This window comes from Seriola aureovittata, chromosome 8, assembly GCF_021018895.1.
Source record: "Seriola aureovittata isolate HTS-2021-v1 ecotype China chromosome 8, ASM2101889v1, whole genome shotgun sequence".
NCBI classification, from domain to species: domain Eukaryota; kingdom Metazoa; phylum Chordata; class Actinopteri; order Carangiformes; family Carangidae; genus Seriola; species Seriola aureovittata.
In genome coordinates this window covers 13,091,925-13,111,940 of record NC_079371.1, presented here as the reverse complement: position 1 = coordinate 13,111,940, position 20,016 = coordinate 13,091,925, and the positions used below count along the sequence as shown (strand labels likewise).

Here is a 20,016-nt window from a genome sequence, read left to right as displayed (position 1 = left end):
CTGTTAAATACTTTCATCGATGTAACAAATTATATAAAAATATAACACTGGCAGTTTTCACTGAGTGCTTCTACTTTTGATGACTTCGCTTATCTCATAATATTGTGAATACAAGACTTGTAATACAAAATTTTTATATGTGATATGACATTATTTTTAAGTATATAGATTATATAATACATGGATGTAGACTATAATATCCTTCTTAAAGTAGGCATGGACTCTTGAGGCAATTAATGAGGCTACCATTTATAGTCACAGTGACAGTACACACACATTGCAGGATTTGAGGGTCAATAGCCAACAGTAAATTTTTGCCCTTGAGCACCAGCCTTGCTCAGTAATTTAATAAGACTCAGATTCTTTTTACACTAATGTAAATCTAGTGCATTCTTACCTGGATCCTTTGTTGTTTTTGTGGTTATAAGTTCAATGGCATTGCATTTATCCTGAAAGCCTTATGCTCAAACATGGTGGGAAAATGATTCAAATGGTTCCTCTTGAATATAAAGTTTTAAAAACCAAAGGAGTATACATCCTTCTGTTGGAGAAAAACAAGATAATTACATTTTTATCAGCAAGACTCATTCACGGAGAAGCAGCTAGAGGAAAATGAAACATGACTGATGTTGGAATACTTCTGTGTTCTGTTTCTCAGCCTTGACAGGTACAGTGCACATCGGTGCCAACTTTCAACCAGCAGAGGGTGATCTTCACCTGCAACACAGCTTCTGTCCCCTGCTGTGCCTCTACAGGCTGGAGGGTCCCAAAATACAAACAGACTGTATAGTACCTCGTGAAGGAGCAGAGACTGCAGCCCCTGGAATGAAAAGCGGAATCAGCAGCCTCTCTAAAACAGTCACAACAAAAACTAAATAAAAGTGTTCTCCTCAAGCAGATGGCGTTTACACTGTTCCTATCTGGCTGCAAGTCCCTAATGTACTCAGAAAAAACTGGAAATTTGACATGACAAGTGAGCAAACTCCATCTGCTGATGAAGATGGCGATTATAGGCTGTTTTCACAAGACCATAGTAGGAAAAGCACACGTTTCCAATAACATTAACACTGGCTCTGTTCTATTCAAGTGTCCCAATTCTCACTGGGTGGTGCTCTGTACGGTTCAATGCCACGAAACCTTTTCTTAAATGCAATAAATGTGTGAAAAAGGAGTCAGTAAATAATATAATAGCAGGAAGAAACTGCATAGAAGAAAAACAGAAATATATTCACATCCCATTTGCTACGGTCTGGAGACACAGTACCTGTAAGAAACATGGTGGATATGGTGACGACATGACCATTAGGCCAGCGTGGTTATCAGATAGTGAGGTCAAAGGTCGGAAATTAACAAAAGGTTGAATTCAGTGCTATCAAATCTTATCATAAAGGCGGCACCGGCCATGTTTAAAGGTTCCTCTGGAGTCCCTGTGTGTCTGAATCGTTAATGTCATGTGTTGTTTATTCTCTTCACATGGTGGGCTGCCCTCATTACACTCTTCTCTTCATGTTTGTACCCTTCTGTGTGAATGTGTACGTGACAGCAGCACCAATATCACAAGCAGATGTGAGAATGCTCTGTGAGATAACCAGTACGTGTGAATCTGCTCTGAACCAATGAGGGGGGGCAAGAGCATAAACACACACACACACACACACACACACACACACACACACACACACACACACTAACACACACATACACACACTGATGCATCCTTGCATGCTGCCCACCAAGGAGTGTGTCTTTGTTTGTTGGTGTCACATTTCGACTCCTCCCAGCTCTGCCTCCTATAAAACACCACCGGTCACAGCTTCTCAGTGGGGTTTGCTTACTTCCACCCGAGGGGACGTCACCGTCAGCCCGGGAAAGACCACCACGCCGGTGCTACCAGCCGCACACGCCTCCATCACCGCTGGTCTCTGCAAACCGCCCGAAGCAACAAACAAACCAACATGGCTCCTTTTGAGAAATCCATGGAGATGATGCCCTTCAAGCAGAGGAAATGCCTCGGTGAGTCACATCTTCAGTTGATTCTTTGATTACTCTTTGACTGGTGCACCTACTTGCATTGACAAAGTGGCCTTACAGTGTATTGATGCTGGTTTTAAAAGTGTAAAATGTGTATAAATATTTCCCTTTAGAAACAAGAAAAGATGAAGTGTGCAGTATTCGGTCTAAATTTCCCAACAAATTGCCTGTGAGTTTGTTTAAATTCTGTTATTTTACAAATGTAATGTCTGATGCTTTTTCCTTTTTGCTGGGTATCATTGCACCGTCAGCTGATCACACATGTGTTTTTGTGTCCAGGTGATTGTTGAACGTTACATCCGTGAAAAGACTCTCCCCCTGTTGGACAAAACAAAGTTCCTGGTTCCCTTCGAGCTCACCTTGGGTCAGTTCCTCTGCCTGCTCAGGTAAATGATCTGTTACTGGGTCAGACTTTTCTATTGGTTATTACTCACTTCTCATTGAGCTTGTGTCTGATGTTTCTAATGCAGTTTCTCCCCCAAACTGTCAGATTTGCCATTGTTCTCTGCTTCCCTTACACACACTTTTCTGTCTTAAAAAATCTCTGTTGTTTTCCATCATTCACCCACCTGTCCCTCTCTCTTCCTCTCAGGAATAAGATCGCCCTGGACTCTACCCAGGCCCTGTTCCTCCTGGTGGCAGAGAAGAGCATGTCCTGCATGTCCTCCAGCATGGGGGAGGTTTATTCCCGCCACAGTGACACTGATGGCTTCCTCTACATCACCTACGCCTCACAGGAGATGTTCGGAGCACCTCAGCCAGCAGCCGAGCCACCCTGCTGAGCCAGAAACAGATAAAATGAACTGAACCCGGACCAATGGTGGTGACGCCACACAACCAAACTGGAAAAAAAAAGGACTAACTGAGACAAGCCGAGACTGTTTCGTCCAGTTTTTTTTAACCCAAAACTGCATCTCAGACTACCTCATGAACCCCTGTAGACTTTTAAACACAGCAAATCACTATGTCCGTCTTGTGATTGCATTGGAACCTCAACTAGCCAAAACCAGACATATGTGGACAAAACTCCCCCTGAGGAAGACGTTTTACACTGATTGATTATTTGATTGGCTCATTTAATGATTTCTGTTAAGAGATATTGGGAGAACAAGTAGAAGTCAACAGAAACTTGTTTGAGTGTTTTTATGTAAAAAAAAAACAAAAAACAATCATGAATGTGCAATGGACTGAGCATTGCAATCATTCTCCGTTACTCCAAAAATCTCAGAGAAAATATTAAAATTGTGATGTTTTTTTTCCCCCTTTTACATGACAAACATTCTCATATTTGTCCTTCAGTAACCTCAGAAGCTTTGAGCTTCAGTGCAGACAAACCAGTTTTCACATAACTGCACTGCCAGTTCAGGGTAAAATCAGTCCAGTGGAACCACCACCACCTCCACCACCCTCTCCTCCACTCTACAAAAGCGGAGTCTTGCTGGTAATCAGACTCCCTCTTAGCACTTATCTCCCCTTCCTCCTCTCTTTTCTCTGATTGCCTCATCATCCTCATCATCCCTTGAAAATGTGAAATTGTGCTCTGGACTCTTGTGGATCATTACAGGGACTTTTGAGGCTGTTGTTGCTGCTCTGATGTGTTCTGTATCCAGCTGTCAGTATTAAAAGATAATGAATGAATTCTTGTCCTTTTTAATTTATTGACTTTGTGTGATGTTTACTTCAATTTTTTTATGGGAGACTTTGTGCTAAAATGTCAACAATATGAGACATTGTGAACTGTGTTTACAGTAGCTTCTGTTGTTCCTTGTTCCCCCTTTCAGTGCTTGAAATCCAGAACCACTAAGAAACACTTCAAACAGCTTCATGTAGAGTTAAAACATCAAAACCAGGCCTTATTTAATAACCTTTCTGGGCTTTTTATTGGAGGACGATCTGCTGAGGTCGTGAGTCTGTTCAATTGAAATCCAGTCAATTCCCTGTGTACTTGTGTTCTCATATGTGTTGTACTCACACATACAGGTGCCTCATTCCTCACCTGCCTCTGAGAAGAGGCACTCCCTCCACAGGACAGTGTTATATAAGCCCGACCCAGTCAACTATCTGCAGGGGTCAGTGTGTCAGAGGGTTGGTGCGGGGGGTTATTTTTAGACATCTAAGGGACAAATGTGACCCAAAACACTGAGATAGGGGGTGAAAGAAAGAGTCAGGGGAGTGATGGGAATACAGAATAAAGAAAACAAAGAAACAGAAGAAGAAAAACAGGGAGAAGCTGCTCTCCATAAACAGTGGAAGGAAAAGGAAGGAAGAGGGGAAAAGAGACACGGGGAATATAGTGACGTCCTAACAGAGGAAGACAGGAAAAAGGAAACTATGTAAAGCAGAGATATACAGTGGAGGAGGGCGACAGCTATCTAAACACACAGTGTACAGAAACACAGGGACATGCAGTCATGCTGCCTCTCACTTCACACCACTGTGGCCATTCCAGCAGCTTTCTGTCAATATATTATCATCAACAGAACAAGAGGAAGCCCGAAGCTTCTACCAGCTGTAAATTATCTGTTGACTGAACAAAAAGTTTTCTGAGGGAGCTTCACTTCAGTGCTTTCTTATTATTGTACAGCGACTTCAGCTCAGTTTCTGTGACAGAAAATGCTTTAATCCTAATTTGGGCCTTGAATCAAAACATTTGTATCAAATCATACAATACATGACGCAATGGTTTTATCAGAGCAACACAACACTGTATATGTTCATCACTGGATTTTAATCATTGTTGCAGTCCGTGGTTATTTCCTCAAGGTTATGTAAATAGTGAAGAAGGGGAGAAAATGCTCACACCTCTTGTGTTGGTGTAGGTCTGTGACATAGATTTGACATTATTATCTAGGGGTTAAATATGATCAATGCACCATGAGTCACAATGTTCACTGAGCAGTAGCCCTGCACTGTAGCTGCAGCAGAGGACAAAGAACACCACCATACATAGTGTTAGAATTGGCCCTAATATGAGTCTATATCCAAGCACAATAACTGTAGTAACTTATCGAGACACAAGAGAGCGCCTCTGGACTTTATCAAACATGAAATGTCCTGCTGCTGTGGAGATAATGAGGTGAGATCAGGCTGACTGATAATGTAGTGAGTCAGTGAGCAGAATACCAATGAGTATCCTGATGAGGGAGAAAAACATGACTCTGTACGGAACATGAAAACGAAACGAAACACTGAGATGTTGAGAGGCAGTCTGGTGCGCTCAGCTGTGATGCCATGGTCACACAAATTCCAAACAACCAGCTGATTGTTCCAAGTCGATGATGATAGATGTGGAAGTGCGGAAATATGTAAACACACTTGACCAGACATGCAGTGGAAGATTTAATATGGGAATATGCTGATGTAATTCTTGGCCTTGCATCAATCGCCTGATTGCTGTTCCCATTAAAAACAAGGCTCACATGGGAAAAACATATTTTCCTTAAATTTACTCTCAAAGGTTGCAGTGCATCTGATTTACATTTCAGTTTCTTATTCCTACATCCTGTTTGAATTATGCAAATAGACCTGAGCAAATTCAAACTTGTCCAGGTTCTAATAATAATGGTGAATAATATGATGAACAATAATAATGCAGGTTTATGAGGTGAAGTTAAAGGAGTTATAAACAGCCAACTTCATCTCTATTCAGATTCAAAAATAAGTCTCACATGTGAGAGATTCCTGTCTTTCTGTTTTTGATTTGTGCTCGTCTCCCTGAACCTGGACTGAATTTTTAGCTTTGTAAATTGTCTCCATGTGACGAGTGTCTGCCGACACCACTGTTTTCAATTTGCACTAAATATATGCAGTCAGAAGCGACTTGTTTCATGGATAAATGGCCTTTTATGTCCTCCTGAGGCATCTGGTTAGTCTTTCTGGCCGACAGGGGGCAGTAGACCACATCACAACTATCAAAATGAGTGCATTTCAAAATAAAAGTCAGTCTATGGATGACCTCTGAGTGACATAGCCCTTGGCCTGAACATCAATAACAAATTAATACAAATAAAAAAAACACAAAACTATGATGCAGTTCAGATTTATTGTGCAAAGATAATTTATTTTAGTTAGGTTTCCCCAGATTTCAATTAGAGGCTTTTTCCCATCAGTCAAACACCTGCTAAAATCTAACCAAAGTTATGTACCATAGAAAGACTCAATAAAAATCCACATAACCACGAGTCGGACGGTACAGTACTCCTTTTTATTTATCTGGCAAAATAATAAAAAGGCAAGCATTTGGAAAGAGTCAAAGTTAACAGTCAGGAAATACAAAAATATAGATAAAACAATTCTAACAGCTGTTTTGATTTATTTCCTCTTTCTCTCTCCAAATGGAAAAAAACTATATTTCTTTGGATCAACATATAATAATATGGACCGTATGCTTATAAGACATCTTTTACACAGGATGCACAAATCCATGTTCAGCCCCATCATGCAACCTCCAGCTACGCATCAGATCATGTAATCCATCCAGTAATGTCCTTTCATCAGGTGGTAAATCAACCCCCCCTCACATTTATTTCTAATAGATACCTGAACATTATTCCCTAATGCACAAAGATGGACCTACCCTCCCTCCCACTTCCCCCCCCAGAATCCCTCCAGTCTCTCTCTGGTGGAAAAGATCACAGTAACACCTCCTCACGGTGCGTCAGGAAGCCTGGAGATTCACAGCTTGATGGAGGATGATGCTGTTCATGCTTTTCGTTGGACTTTTTTGTCTGGAGAGTCCTAAACATGATTCAAAGCGCTGACATCTCTAGGCTGCTACCCTCTCCTCTAATCCTGCTGGACTATCCCACGTTTGGACGGGGGCACCAGGTGATCAGGCAGCGTGGGCGGCAGCTCGTGGCCCTCCAGTTTCACCTTGATGAGGTGGTTGGCGAGGGCAAACTCTTCGTCATCGAGGAGGCCGTCTTTATCCACGTCAGCCAGCTTCCAGATCTTTCCCAGCACCGTGTTGGGCAGCTTGGACTTCAGCATCTCCTTCTTGGCTGCAGCACCAGACACTTTGCCGTTGATGGGAGAGAGAGTGTAGAAGATCTCATCGTATGTAGGCTTGTCGCGACCCACCACCCACTCCAGCTCATCAATGCCTTCGCTGGCACCCTCTCCATAGCCATGACCAAAGGGACCACTCATGGTTCCCTCAAAGGCTCCACCCTTCACGGTCTGGCTAGGCATGGCTGCCTCTTCCTGGCGAACCATGGCCATGAGACGGGCGATATCGTTGGCTAGCATGTCCTCCACCGCCTCCAGCAGTTTGGGCTTCAGCACGGCGAATTTGGAGAAGTCTTGGCCATTCAGCAGCTCCTGAAGGGATAGGGGGGGGGGTTTGAGAGAAAACAGGAATTGGTGATAGAAATAGATCAGTCTTCAGTAGCTACCAACAGGAGTAGCGTACAAGAAGCAGGATTTCCTGACAAACCAGGAAAAATAAATCTCATCCCCGTCCTGGCCCATCCAGGAGGGCAAGGACAGGAAAGAAGGGCAAAGATGTGAAGAGAGTAAAGGTTGGAAGGTCATTCTACTCTGAACCAAACACTTTATACAACATGACAAAAATAGAGTCGAAGTTGTTACTTCATCAGATCTGTATCTCTGGATAGTACGTCTGGATTTATCCTTATCTCACCTGCATCTTGGCCAGGTTGGGAAAGTCTCCAGGTGAGATTTGGTGCTCCTTCTCGATCTTATGGTAAATCTCTCCCAGGTTGGCTATCAGCTCCTTCTTCTTGGAGTCCTTTCCAAACACACTGGGCATCTCCTTTTTCAGAGAGCTGATAATGTAGGCCTGCACCTGGTCACCATAGGAAAACAGACATAATTTATTTTATCTGTAACTAGTTAATTGAACTTTTTGTGGAAAATTCTTACCAGATTATTATTATTCAACGCGGAGTACTTTCATATATGTCTTAAAACATTTCTGGAGGGGATTCTTAAAATTAGGGATTTACTCAGTATAAATACAGACCGGTAGCAACAACAAATAATCTTTCTTCAATTCTTGTAAGTGTTACAAGGTTACTGGTGTGTCAGATTGCTGTACGCTTCAGACACACTTTTGTTCTCACTTCTGCCTGTGGCTGGTTCAGAAACTAAACACTACCCATGTTGAATATGACAGGACTTTTTTTGCGTAATCCTCCTTGTGGGGCTGGAGGACAGGTGGTAGGAGTGAGAACAAACAGTTTTTTTAATCAGGGGGTTTTTAAGCGATGCAAGCAGCATGGTTCCTGGTATGGCAATGACCGTCAGTACACCACCTTGGCCTTCAACAGCTATCAGATGGATTGCTATGACATTTTGTACAGACATTCATGAGCCCCCCTCAGGCTGAATTATTTCATTTTTGTCTCTTGACATTTCACCTAGTGCCATCATTAGGTCAAAAAGTTAATTTTTCAGTTACTTTAAAAAACTAATGTCATTCCCATCAGCCTCAGCTGTACTTTGTGTTTAATGCTAATAAGAAAATGTTAGTATGCTAAACATCTTAAAATGCCAAACATGTCAAACATTACATCTGCTAACTGTCAGCATGTTAACATTGTCACTGTGAGTATGTTAGCATGCTGATGTTAGCCATTAGCTCAAAGCATCACTGTACTTCACAGAGCTGCTAGACTGACCTTGGCGAGGCGTGCGCGTTTGATGAGGTCATTGAGTTTGCGTAGTGCTGCATTACGTGGCAACGACTGTATGTCCAAGAACAGATCCTGCTCCTCTGCCTCAAACAACTTCCTGTTGTCTGGGACCAGCAGAGGCTGCGCCCAGAACGACCCGATGTACACACGCACAACCTGGAATAAAGTTTGCACAAGTTAATCTCCATTAATCTTCATTGTCCCTCTGGTTACACTTTACTGCTCACACCCACATCAGAGCAAATTCTTGCACAGGTCAAATACATGACACTGTAATCTGGCTAAAATGTTTAGATAAGCACTAAATATGCCCAAAAAAGCACAAACAGGATGTGCAGACAACATGATACAGGACTGTGATGTTGAAAGGGAAGTGTATTGTGTTTTATATCATATAGAGAGGCTTCATGGTACAATGCACCCTCAAAGTCAATTAATAATTGTCTACATGATCCAAAGGTTTCTCTGGGATCGGTTTATGAATATGGCTCTGGATCAAACATTAACTAAACAGTCAGGGAAAAATCATAAGACAAGTTGGGTCACATGATATCATGCAGGACATAGGATCTGTGATAGAAGATATTAAAATTGCCTTTCACTTTCATTACATTCACACATTCAAGAGTTTTTCTCTTATGACTTTTGTTACAACAACAGGCTGAAAACACTGGCTGGAATGACGATTCGATTACTCTCGTCCTTGAAGAAAAAAAAAGGTCATCTGACCTCTGTCCAGACCTGCCTAAGATGGCCACATTTTCCCTCAAAACATTAACAGACTGTGACCGTTCTGAGTATATCTAACAACCTGCTATTACCAGCTTAAGAAGGGAAGTTCTGGCAGCCAGTGTGGGAAATAAACACATGCTCGCATTTATTTAAATAGACAATGGATAACACAAAAGCACAAGTGTGAAAAAGAAATGATTTTTACCTCAGGTGTGTTGATGATTTTGCCCAGAGACCACATCAGTGCTCCATAAACCCTCATCAGCTGCTGAGTGCTGATCTGGTCCGCCTTGTTCAGCACCACACGCATTTTGTCCTCATGGTTCTTGAGAGCGCGGATCACCTCAGAGAATTCGTCAGAGATGTCCAGTTTGTGGGCGTCGAACAGGAGGATGATGCGGTCCACGCGCTCTGCAAACCACTCGAGCACTGCAGCAAAGTCGTAACCTGGAGAGAGACAAGTGGAGGAGACCGGCTGTTAAAAGTTGGGATCTGTACATGTGTTGTTGTTCCTTCTAATAACTTCACATAATGCCTGGTTATTGCCTTTTCTTACAGTTGATTTGAGGATTTTCCCCAGGCTGAATTGACTGAGACACGGTCAGAATTACATGAGGCTTGAATGTACTTAGGCTGGAAACATCATCACATCTGACATTAGTGACAATCCTAAACACTGAGGTAACAGCAATGCAAAGCTCCTTCTTGTATCTATTTACTTCACAAAAATATCTATATTCAGATTTATACTGGATGGGGACAGGGCTTATGCAGAAATGTGTAAGAGATACTCTGCACTGCTTAATTTTACTGTATTCTACTGCTATTTATAATCCTCATACATATGGTATGTATATGTTTAAGTTTAGCCGCCACATCGTAGAGTGACCGGGCCTTTTATTTACTTCAGCAGCCTTTATTTCTAATTTCCCCTGTTTTCCAGTGAATGCTAACTCAAAACATCCTCCGTTAACTTGTTGTCTTGATGCTGCTTAACATCAATCAGAAGTAGGGCAAAGAAAAAAAACTATTAGAAATAACTGTAGTGTGAAAACACTATTTCTAGAAACTGAGAGCAGCGGAGTGGTGATTATAACACGACTCTGTTGCACTGATGGAATTAGTGCTATGGACGTGTGCATTATACTATATTCACCATGTGAGCTGTTGCAGTAGGCTACAGGTAATTTCACTCCCTCAATGTTTTGTTGTTTGTTTGTTTTTGTTACCTTTATTAGCTGCTCATACCTCCAAAATAACTAAAACAACCAAGTACATACATTAAGCCAAAATTTAAATATGATTTGTATTTTAGTTCAATATTGAAAAAACAAAAAGGGTTGTGCATTATTTTAATGTAAAGTTCGACTTTACAAAGTGTCTATGATAAAAAATGAGAAAACCTTTGACAAAATAACTGAAAATACTAGCTCATTAGGACATGTTACACATTTCTTAAACGAGGATGGACATGCAGTGGAAGTGGGTCCAAGTAAAGAAACAGTGTCATGCAAAAAAAATTAGAAAGCTATTGACAAAAATCTGGAAAGCTCATGTCAATATGAAAGGATCTCTCACATTTTCCACTGAATGCTGTGCTTACAAATAGTCTGTGTGGAGAAATTCAGAGGCCAACTGGACAAAGATCTCAATGGCTCCAATCGGTCAATAAATGCATGTTGGACAAGGTTTAATTGTGGCTTGTATGTTCATATTCCAAGTCATGTTGATCCAATAATGTTTAGATAAGGGTTTTGAAGAGGCAGGGCTTTCAGCCTTGGTTACCGATTAACTAGCTTTACTGAGACAGCAGGAGAGACGCATTTGGAGGTAAAGATCAGTTGAACCAGAGTCCCTTTGGACAGTCTGACTCATAAATCTACAACATGTATTAGCCTCAAAAATGAAATGACCTTTATCATGGACAGTGATGTGCGTTATAAACAACAAGCTTGCCAGTCATGAAAGACAAAAAGGGAAGCAAGAGAACAAACATTTGAGACAGAGGGCAAATACAAGTGTTAAGTAAAATACTATGCTATGCAGTGTCAGTAATGACGATAACACCAAAAAGTGATGAGCCTGACATGGGTTAACCTATAAACAGATTTCTATCCCTGCCTGAGTATCGAAACGTAATGTACTACTCACTTCCTTTGGGTATTTGAGACACAAGGGGGCTAACTCGAATTACATTAAACAGGACTTTTTCCTGGACTTTCCTTTGCTTCGAGGAGCTGTGCAGGAAGTGAGGAAGAGAGAATTATGTTTTTGATTAGAGTCTGTGTGTCATCTGATCAGAGAAGAATGCAGTTGCTCTAAAAGTTCATCTCGGCTGCCGCACAATCAACGCCAGATCTGCTGCACATGCATTCCAACATGGCTGTCTTTTGTCTGTGTCTGAACACGTGAATACAAAACAGAGACTGAGAGGTACGATTAATATACACAGAGAGAGACAAATTGAGACAGAGATATAGATAGATGGGAGAGGGAGACAGAGAGAGGCGTAGAAAAGAAAGGAGAGGAAGAGAAAGAGAAAGAGAAAGACGGGGTGAGTAAAAGTGAAAGTAAGGGAAAAACAGAAATGTAATAAGAGATGGACATAGGGGATGGACAAAGAAAAACACTAGGCAAAAAGGAGTGTGTGACTGTGCTCATGACATGTAAGTGTAGAGGGATAAAAGGGGAATATTTTAAGTCTGAAATCCCCGTGGGACCCAGCCGAGGACATCTGCTCATTCTCTCTTAAGTCTGTTTTTAACACACGTGTCAGGGAATCAGGCAGAAAGACAGCTGCTCAAGCCTAGACTTAGACTCATAACACATAGCATCAACAACTGCTATGTCTCTAACATATGCATAGACATGCTATGATACACCCAGGCACTCATGACAAATTTGGACAGGCCTAAAAATGATGTGCCAAGTAAAGACCCTCTTGCAATAGGATCACACCAGCTGTGACGGCCATCAGTACGTTCAAATTCTGACCCATGAGTACTCAGTAGTTATTACTACATTATAACATGAGTGCTCAGAACTCATGGGTCGGACCACACCTGATACCACACACATATATATATATATATATATATATGTTTGGCTATGATATTTGACAAGTCACACACGACTTTTGTAAGCAGATTACATCACTGAGGGAAAACCTGAAATAATAGTGTAACTTCCTGTAGACTGGTACAAGCCTAACATCTGCCTACTACTAGTACTGAGACAAACACATGCCCGTCACACCTCAGCTGCACAATCCAATCAGTCCTGTTTATATATGACACAGTCAGTACAGTACGTCTGTGGAGTACTGTATTGTATCCGTATTTATACAGAAACAGAGCAGAGGATAACGTGTGAGTGAGTGTGTGTGTAAGCTTGAAAAAAAAGGAATAAACGTGTGTGTGTTTGAGGGTAAGAATGTATAAGTATGTATGTACGGAAACAAACTGTCTGAGGAATGAGGCATCAGATTTCATCTGCTCCTCAGACGGGGTCACCTCGAGATGTGCCAGTCTTTTCATTCATACTGTACACATGCATGCACACACACATACATACACACACATACACACCTACTTCCTTTCGTTAGGGTTACACCTCTGTGTTTACAGTCACTTGTTTGGCCTTTTCAATCTCTCCGACAACCATCATGCTTTTTTCATGTTTCTCATGCTTCTTATTAGGACTGACACTATCAATTAATTTCATTTCAGCTCTCTGTGCAACACAGGCAGTGGTGGTGGTGAGAGGGGGGGGGTCTTGGGAAACTCTATGCTATGTTTGCCATTTTACTCCATTTCCTTTCCCCTGAGTACACAAAAACTCCACTGTTTGTAAGTGTGCTTCCTCTTTAAGGGGCTGAAATCAGGTAGAAAAGCAGAAGCTGTCTTGAGATGTACTGTTATTTCTGCTTGCTTTCTGTAGGATCATCAAAAGTAAAAAGGAAAACTGTGCATGTGGCAATTCCGAAGTGACCCTGTAGGTCAACAGCGTTGTTGGACCACATGGGGAAATGGATAAAAATATGAATTGATTTATTTCCACAGAGAACAGGGAAATGACTCAGATATAAAGTGATAAATGACACAGCACAGGACAAACAGAGAGGGTGCACAGAATGACAGAAAACAGCTATACAGAGGAAGTGTTTATTTATTTACTGGTGTTAATTCAGCCCTTTTTAAAATAAACCTGGCTACAGTACGATCTGAAAACTAAAAGAAAAACAAAAAAGAGGGAAGGATATGAATGACGATGGTGCCTTAGAAAACCACAGGTACAGAGACAGGAAATGAACTTCAAAGTGTCCTGTGTCCCCTCCTTACTTCTGTCAAGCTGTGAAGGCCTCTATCAGATTGACATGACCTGGTTGGTTGGGCCTGAGGGCCTTAAATATGGGTTTGACAGCACTATGAGAGACTAGGGTGGACTTTGCAGAGCACATACCAAAAAGAAATACCAGAGAGAGGCTCAGGGAAAGGAAGAGTATGCAGGTTGTTTAAGCATGTTTCCACTTCTATTTAAACTTGTGACTTCCTGTGAGGTTATTTTGCATGTGTGTGTGCAAGGCTCTCTGATTAGAGTATTTCAGGGTTTCTGAGCTGAGAGGGTGTGGCTTTATTTAACAGTAGTAGTGCTAAAGAATAGGTCAGTGAGAGAATGGGTAAAGTGACGGTGTATGTGTGTGAAGCAGACCTCTGCTTATCCTCTGTTTCTCCCCAGACAGGATTCCAGGAGTATCGATGATACTGATGCTCTCCAGGACAGGGTTTGGCATCTGGGCACACATGAACCTGTCAAGAAAACAGAAAGAAAACCGGTTGGTTTAGAGTGTTTATACACAAGCATGGCACTAAACAGACATTATTCTACTGGTTTTCAGTAACAACTTCCTTGCTCTGGGGCACTAATATTAGTACTAATACCCTTACTGGAAAAGCTAAGCAGCTGAAACATGGAACTGAGTGTAAGCACTAAGTGTAAAGTAAATATGGGTCCAGAGTGCAGCTACTATCACATTTTCAGAAATCCTTTCATTTAAAAATTGTTCATGTTGACAGAATAATTTGATTTTTGCAAATAAATTATGAAACAGAATTAAATTTTACTGTCTGCAGTTAGATTTAACTAAAGTTGAAACAATTTGTTATTTAATCAATCAATCAATCAATTAGTCAAACAGCTGACAATTTAACAGGCAACACTTATAATTAACTTATAATTTAATTAATCGTTTAAGTGCATTATCAAGCAACAATGCCAGATATTTCACATTATAGTGAATCTAACTGAAAAAATCTAACTGAGGACATCACCTCGGTCTTAAAGACGTCACCTTGGGAAATTATTATGGACCTTTTTTTCTCTTCTCTGATGTGTTATACACCAAACCATAAATTAAACTAATCGTGAGTTGCAGCGCTAGTCTGCACTTAATTGTTCTTCCTAAGAGATCAGAAGAATACATGATGATATAGTCACATATTTTCCTAACAGTGGGGGCAGTATTAACTGTATGAGGCCTCCATTGATGTAAGAATGTTAGGGAAACACCGGGGCAATACTTAACAATTTATGAATTGTACGCGTGAGTCATTCCCAATGCAACATTATTCACTACACAATAGGCTCTTTTATGCTTGGACACTGGGATTTAAACTTTCAAGTGGCAGTTTCACTTTCCAACTGAAATCATACACACAGACAAACACAGACAGATAAACACATTGTAAAGCACGAGAGAGGATGAGTGCTTTTGAATAAACCCACGGTGTCCCATTCAGAACAAAGAAGGGGATTGTTAAGTGACCCCACAGCTCAGAGTACTACATCTCGCTCTGTTGCCCTTTGAGTCAATCTGAACCGATACTCACAACATGAGCTCAGAGGCACCAGGTCATAAGACCGGGAGAACCGTGCTTTTACATTCCTGCTGCAACCGCACTAAGGCCAGACACACCACAGACCCTAACAGAGGTCTCACACCACACGCAGAGGGGGAAAATGGAAAAATCTGAGGACAATGAACAAGTAAAAAAAAAATGAAAGCAGTGCCTCTTGCATGGAGATCCTATGTATGGTATTACAATACAATAATAGTGAGTGCCAAAGATAACAAACATGCAGTTTTTTCCCCTCCCTCTCATAGCTGATGGAGTATGATATCCAGTTGGAATCTTGGCTCAGATTTTCCATTTATCTATCCCAACATTTTCCACACAGTAGGAAAAAATGCTCCGATGAACTTGAGCTGGAATTCTTAGAAACAGGGCAGGACCCTACCAGGCACGGGGGCCCGAGAACTTGAAAATATCTGAGTGCTTGGATGTTTGATTATGTCTCGAGAGAGTGAGACACCCATCCTCTCTGAGGCCACAGACCTAGGTTAATTTTCAAAATCAGACCTGTCCAGTCATACTGGAAGTCTGGTTCCAGCTTATAACAGAAGGTCTTCCTCTCCTGCTCCACCTCCTGATCCATGACCTTCCCCCACATCGTAACCTCAGCTTCCCGTAGAGAAGAGGAAACGGGGTGGCTGTCACTAGCACTTGGGATTTGGACAGGGAGGTTACAACGGTGTGTGTGGTGTTTTTCCACGTATGCTTCCTCTAAAATTCAGTTGTTTGTGTGTGTGAAAAAATGATCTATATATTATATATATATGTATATCTACACGTTTCCTCGTGTATTTGTTATGTGCTGTGTAAGGCTGTGCATATGTCAGCCCCTATCTCAGCAAAGTGCAGAGTCAGTGTCCTGGAATAACAGGCCATGAGCAGGACAGGACGGAGCAGGACGGAGCAGGACAGTGTGGGCCGGGGTGGGCCAGTGCGGAACTTAAACTTTGCTGACTCTGGTTTTACTGACTAATGGCATACAGAGAGAGCACAAACACACTGGGGCCCTCTGACTGCAGTGGCATTTTAACTACAAGGGAACAAGAGCTAAAAAATACGCAGGTCTATCAGGAGGTGGAAGAGAAGTATTAAATTACTTTTACAGACACACATGGTACAAAATCACTGCACAAGAGCTGCTTCAGAATACAAATAATGGATAAATTGGCAAGCTAGTTGAGTACACCAGTCTTTACCTTTTTGCTTTGTCCAAGAACAAACTGTAGTTGTGAGAATCCCATGACTGATTTGTGTTTACTCTCTTCATAAATAACTGGTTATACTGAGGATAAGCCCTATCTGAGCCTGGCGGTTAAGGGATAATCTGCAGGTTGAATGACTATAGTTAAAGAACTACAGAGTGGAGCTGCCATCATGGTCTCCACCTCAAATCCATCAATTAACGATCTGACCCGTGATATTCACTATCTACTTTTATGAGTAAAAATACATGTAACCATCCATCAGCTGAAGGCCAATCCAAATACTTTTGGCCTCATGGGTGGAAAATTGGCCCAGTCTGAGCCAAAAACAGCCCAGTTCCAAATGTCTGTCTGGATCTTGTTCTTGACAAAAATGTTATCAATTGTTGGCCCACTCCATGATACATCCCATCAAAACTGAATTCTGCATTAGGCCTACACATACACACAGCTGTTCAAGCAGGTCATGCACCTGTGACTGCCATACACACATATCCTGTTATGTACGATCATGTGAACTTTCCCTAAGCCAATGGATGACCACCCAAGCCTCAATATGCCTCTGAGACAAAGATGCAGAATGAATTCAAAGGGAACCACAAGTCCCATGATACCACAATACTGAGTCTAACAGTTTGATAAATGATGCTGTGATGGACAGTAGTCTTTGTTTATATACAATCTTATCTGGTTTCCCCTCAAGTCTGTAATCAACTCCAGTGCAGTGAATTGTGGCCTATGAAGTGTCACAACCCTGGCCACACACACACACACACACACACACACACACACACACACACACACAGTTAATGCATTACTTCACTTTTCTGGGTCTGACTCTCATGATGTTGTTTGGCAGAAGTTTGACCTAATGCAAGATAAAGCAAACACTTCACATAATTGAGGGAAATGATTTCAATGGATAATGGGAAATAGGCTTCAATGAGGAAGCGTCAATCTGAGTGTTTGTACTAATAAAGAAAAGGGCTACATGACCCACTTGATAATCTGGAGCTAATAACAGATTAAGATCATTATGGTCCACAAGTTAGTCATTTATCTCTTTGTATTATTTGTCCATCTGTTTTCCTGGCTACTCCTGTGCCGGGTGACACCACCCTGGCTACCAGGAAGAGAAGGGTATATACCCATCACATCCACCAGGAAGTGACACCTTCAACAATCGGATGGTAGCTATCTCCTGTCATCACAAATCCACACACGCAATAGACTGGATTAAGATGTTCTAGCTTTCACCAAGCAACTGACACTGACTCATAGCACCTTGCCTGTGCAGTCTCACCTTGTACGTTGACTTGGTAGGAGCTGATTTCATGTACTATGTGAAACACTATGCAGTCTTTCCGCTGTCCTTCATGGCCCCTTTTCTCTCGATTACATTTGCTTTTTTCAGTTTCTCCTCTGTTTTATATACTGCTATTATATCTTTTTTTCAGATGTTTTCCATTGCTGTCTTGCATTAATTGGTGAAAGCTCCACCTGAGTAATACTTCTGAGTCATCTGAGTTTTTGCCAGGGGAACAATTCTACCTCTGACTTTTCAGGGTGAATAACAGACCTGAGTGCCGCCCACTGTGATTCATAAAACCTTGGGAAGTTTCCTCAGAATCTATAGGTCATCAGGAATGTGGCTCAAACTCCAATGTCTTGTCACTATAACCTAACTGTAACCATGGTAAAACACTGGCTGACTCAAATTAACATACTTTAAGAAGATAGACTGTAACTCCAAAACCTTTAACCCTTTGTGATAAGATTTCATAAGACACACTCACCGGTAGTGAAATAAGGGAGTTGGCTCTCAGTTTCTACTGATGTGGTAACATTTATATGACCAGCAGGTACTCAACTTATGGCACCAACATCCGAGGACAGGACAAGGTCAGCTTGCTGCCTAGCAACATCACTTACAAGTATTTGTATGTTCAAGGGGCCATACTGTGACACTGGGACAACACCGTCTGTCACAAGTGGCTCTGCCAGGTGCTTTTAGCATAGGAAGAAGTGCATGAAAAAGGGCAAGGTGCCATGTTAACTGGCAGGATTCGGCGGTTCAAAGTGAAAGGTAAAGGGCTTCTTGTGAATGGCATAAGGTGCTGGGAAAGCACCTTACTGCCCTTTGGTTTTCTATACACAGACTGGCTCTTCCACCTTGCTATTGACACTAAATACCCGCATTCTCTCAGGATGATGAAAGAGGGAAAACTCTCAGGCACACTTGGCTCAGCTGGGAAGATTGTGCAATGGCACAGGGCTACCTTGAAAAAGTGTGCTACATGTAAGGACTTGTAGGCAGGTCATTTAAACCATGGGTGATCTGTTGTTATGACAAGTTTGTTAACACACAGCTGTTGATATGAAGCATGACATTGACATGACATATCCATTCCATTCACATATTAGGCAAATAATTGTAGGGCTCTTACTGTCCAGTTCCTATTATCCTAATGTATTACAATTTTCACATTGCTAAGTGTAAGCTCTTTAATGTGCTCTCTGGACTTGGCACTGGCTTTACCTGTTGAGGAATGCGTTGCCAAAAGCGTTGAGTTTGCGGAAGGGCTTCTTGGGGTCGACAACCAGAGCATTACCCGGTACCACCCCCTCCTGTTCACCGTGCATCACCGCGATGAAAGAGTCTGTGGTCGGCTCGGGGCCAATCCGCATACCGGGGAAGTCCTGCTCCATGAGGTGCCGGATGAAAGTGGTCTTCCCGGTGGAGTACTGACCCACCAGGAGGACCATGGGCTTATTGTCGAAGTCGGCATCTTCGAGCGCAGGGGAGTGGAAGTCGTGGAATCGATACGTGTCCTCCAGTGGGAACAGTTTGGTCCGGTAAAGCCTCCGCAGCCCCTCCGACACGTTCTGAAATAGCTCGGGGTCCTTCTTCAAGTTTTTTCTGAACATGATTACGGATTTTTTTTTTTGCCCTTAATTGACACAGTTGTGTCAGTCTCCCCTTAAATAATTATCTAGCTTAGTGGTGCGGATCACTCACACCGTCAAGTGAGTAGCTGCCTGCTGGAATGAAGCAACGGCTGGGCGAGGTCTTGGAAGTTTTTTGTCCCCACCCTCCTCTTCGTTAGCTAGCCACACACTCAGCCAGTCATTCAGGGAGGACTCCCTCTTCAACTGACGTTGGCTCACCTAAGACAGCAAGCCACACTCCAACATAAATATCTAGCTCTAGGTGGCGAGATATAGCCTAATGCTGCACTTCTGTGACTGCAATACCGTCACAACTCCTCTTAGCTGTTGGCTAACTCTTTTAGCGACCGGCTGTCAGTTAGTGAACCCCACCAAGGAAGGAGAGTGGCACACGGATACCGGAAACACTCAGATATATTTCACAGTAAAAGCCTCAAGGACGCAAGCCACTCCAGACTCCAATATACACTAATATAGTAGTGAATGTTTACGTCCCAACTTTCCACAATTTATCAGTGTCTTTTCTTTATTTGT

General features: G+C 42.1%; 2 protein-coding genes across 2 annotated transcripts; one reads left to right on the top strand and one right to left on the bottom strand.

Moving 5' to 3' along the window:
* Positions 1-1,751: 1,751 nt before the first annotated feature.
* On the top strand, positions 1,752-3,669 carry map1lc3cl (microtubule-associated protein 1 light chain 3 gamma, like). The gene is made up of 4 exons (XM_056382265.1): positions 1,752-2,013; positions 2,145-2,200; positions 2,311-2,417; positions 2,624-3,669. Exons 1-4 carry the CDS (start codon positions 1,956-1,958, stop codon positions 2,811-2,813), a joined length of 411 nt encoding a protein of 136 aa, XP_056238240.1. The 5' UTR covers positions 1,752-1,955; the 3' UTR covers positions 2,814-3,669.
* Positions 3,670-6,216: 2,547 nt separating this feature from the next.
* Positions 6,217-19,865, bottom strand: ehd1a (EH-domain containing 1a). The gene is made up of 6 exons (XM_056382262.1): positions 19,073-19,865; positions 14,130-14,227; positions 9,625-9,866; positions 8,673-8,843; positions 7,673-7,837; positions 6,217-7,350 (listed from the first exon to the last, which is right to left on the bottom strand). Exons 1-6 carry the CDS (start codon positions 19,459-19,461, stop codon positions 6,817-6,819), a joined length of 1,599 nt encoding a protein of 532 aa, XP_056238237.1. The 5' UTR covers positions 19,462-19,865; the 3' UTR covers positions 6,217-6,816.
* Positions 19,866-20,016: the final 151 nt, after the last annotated feature.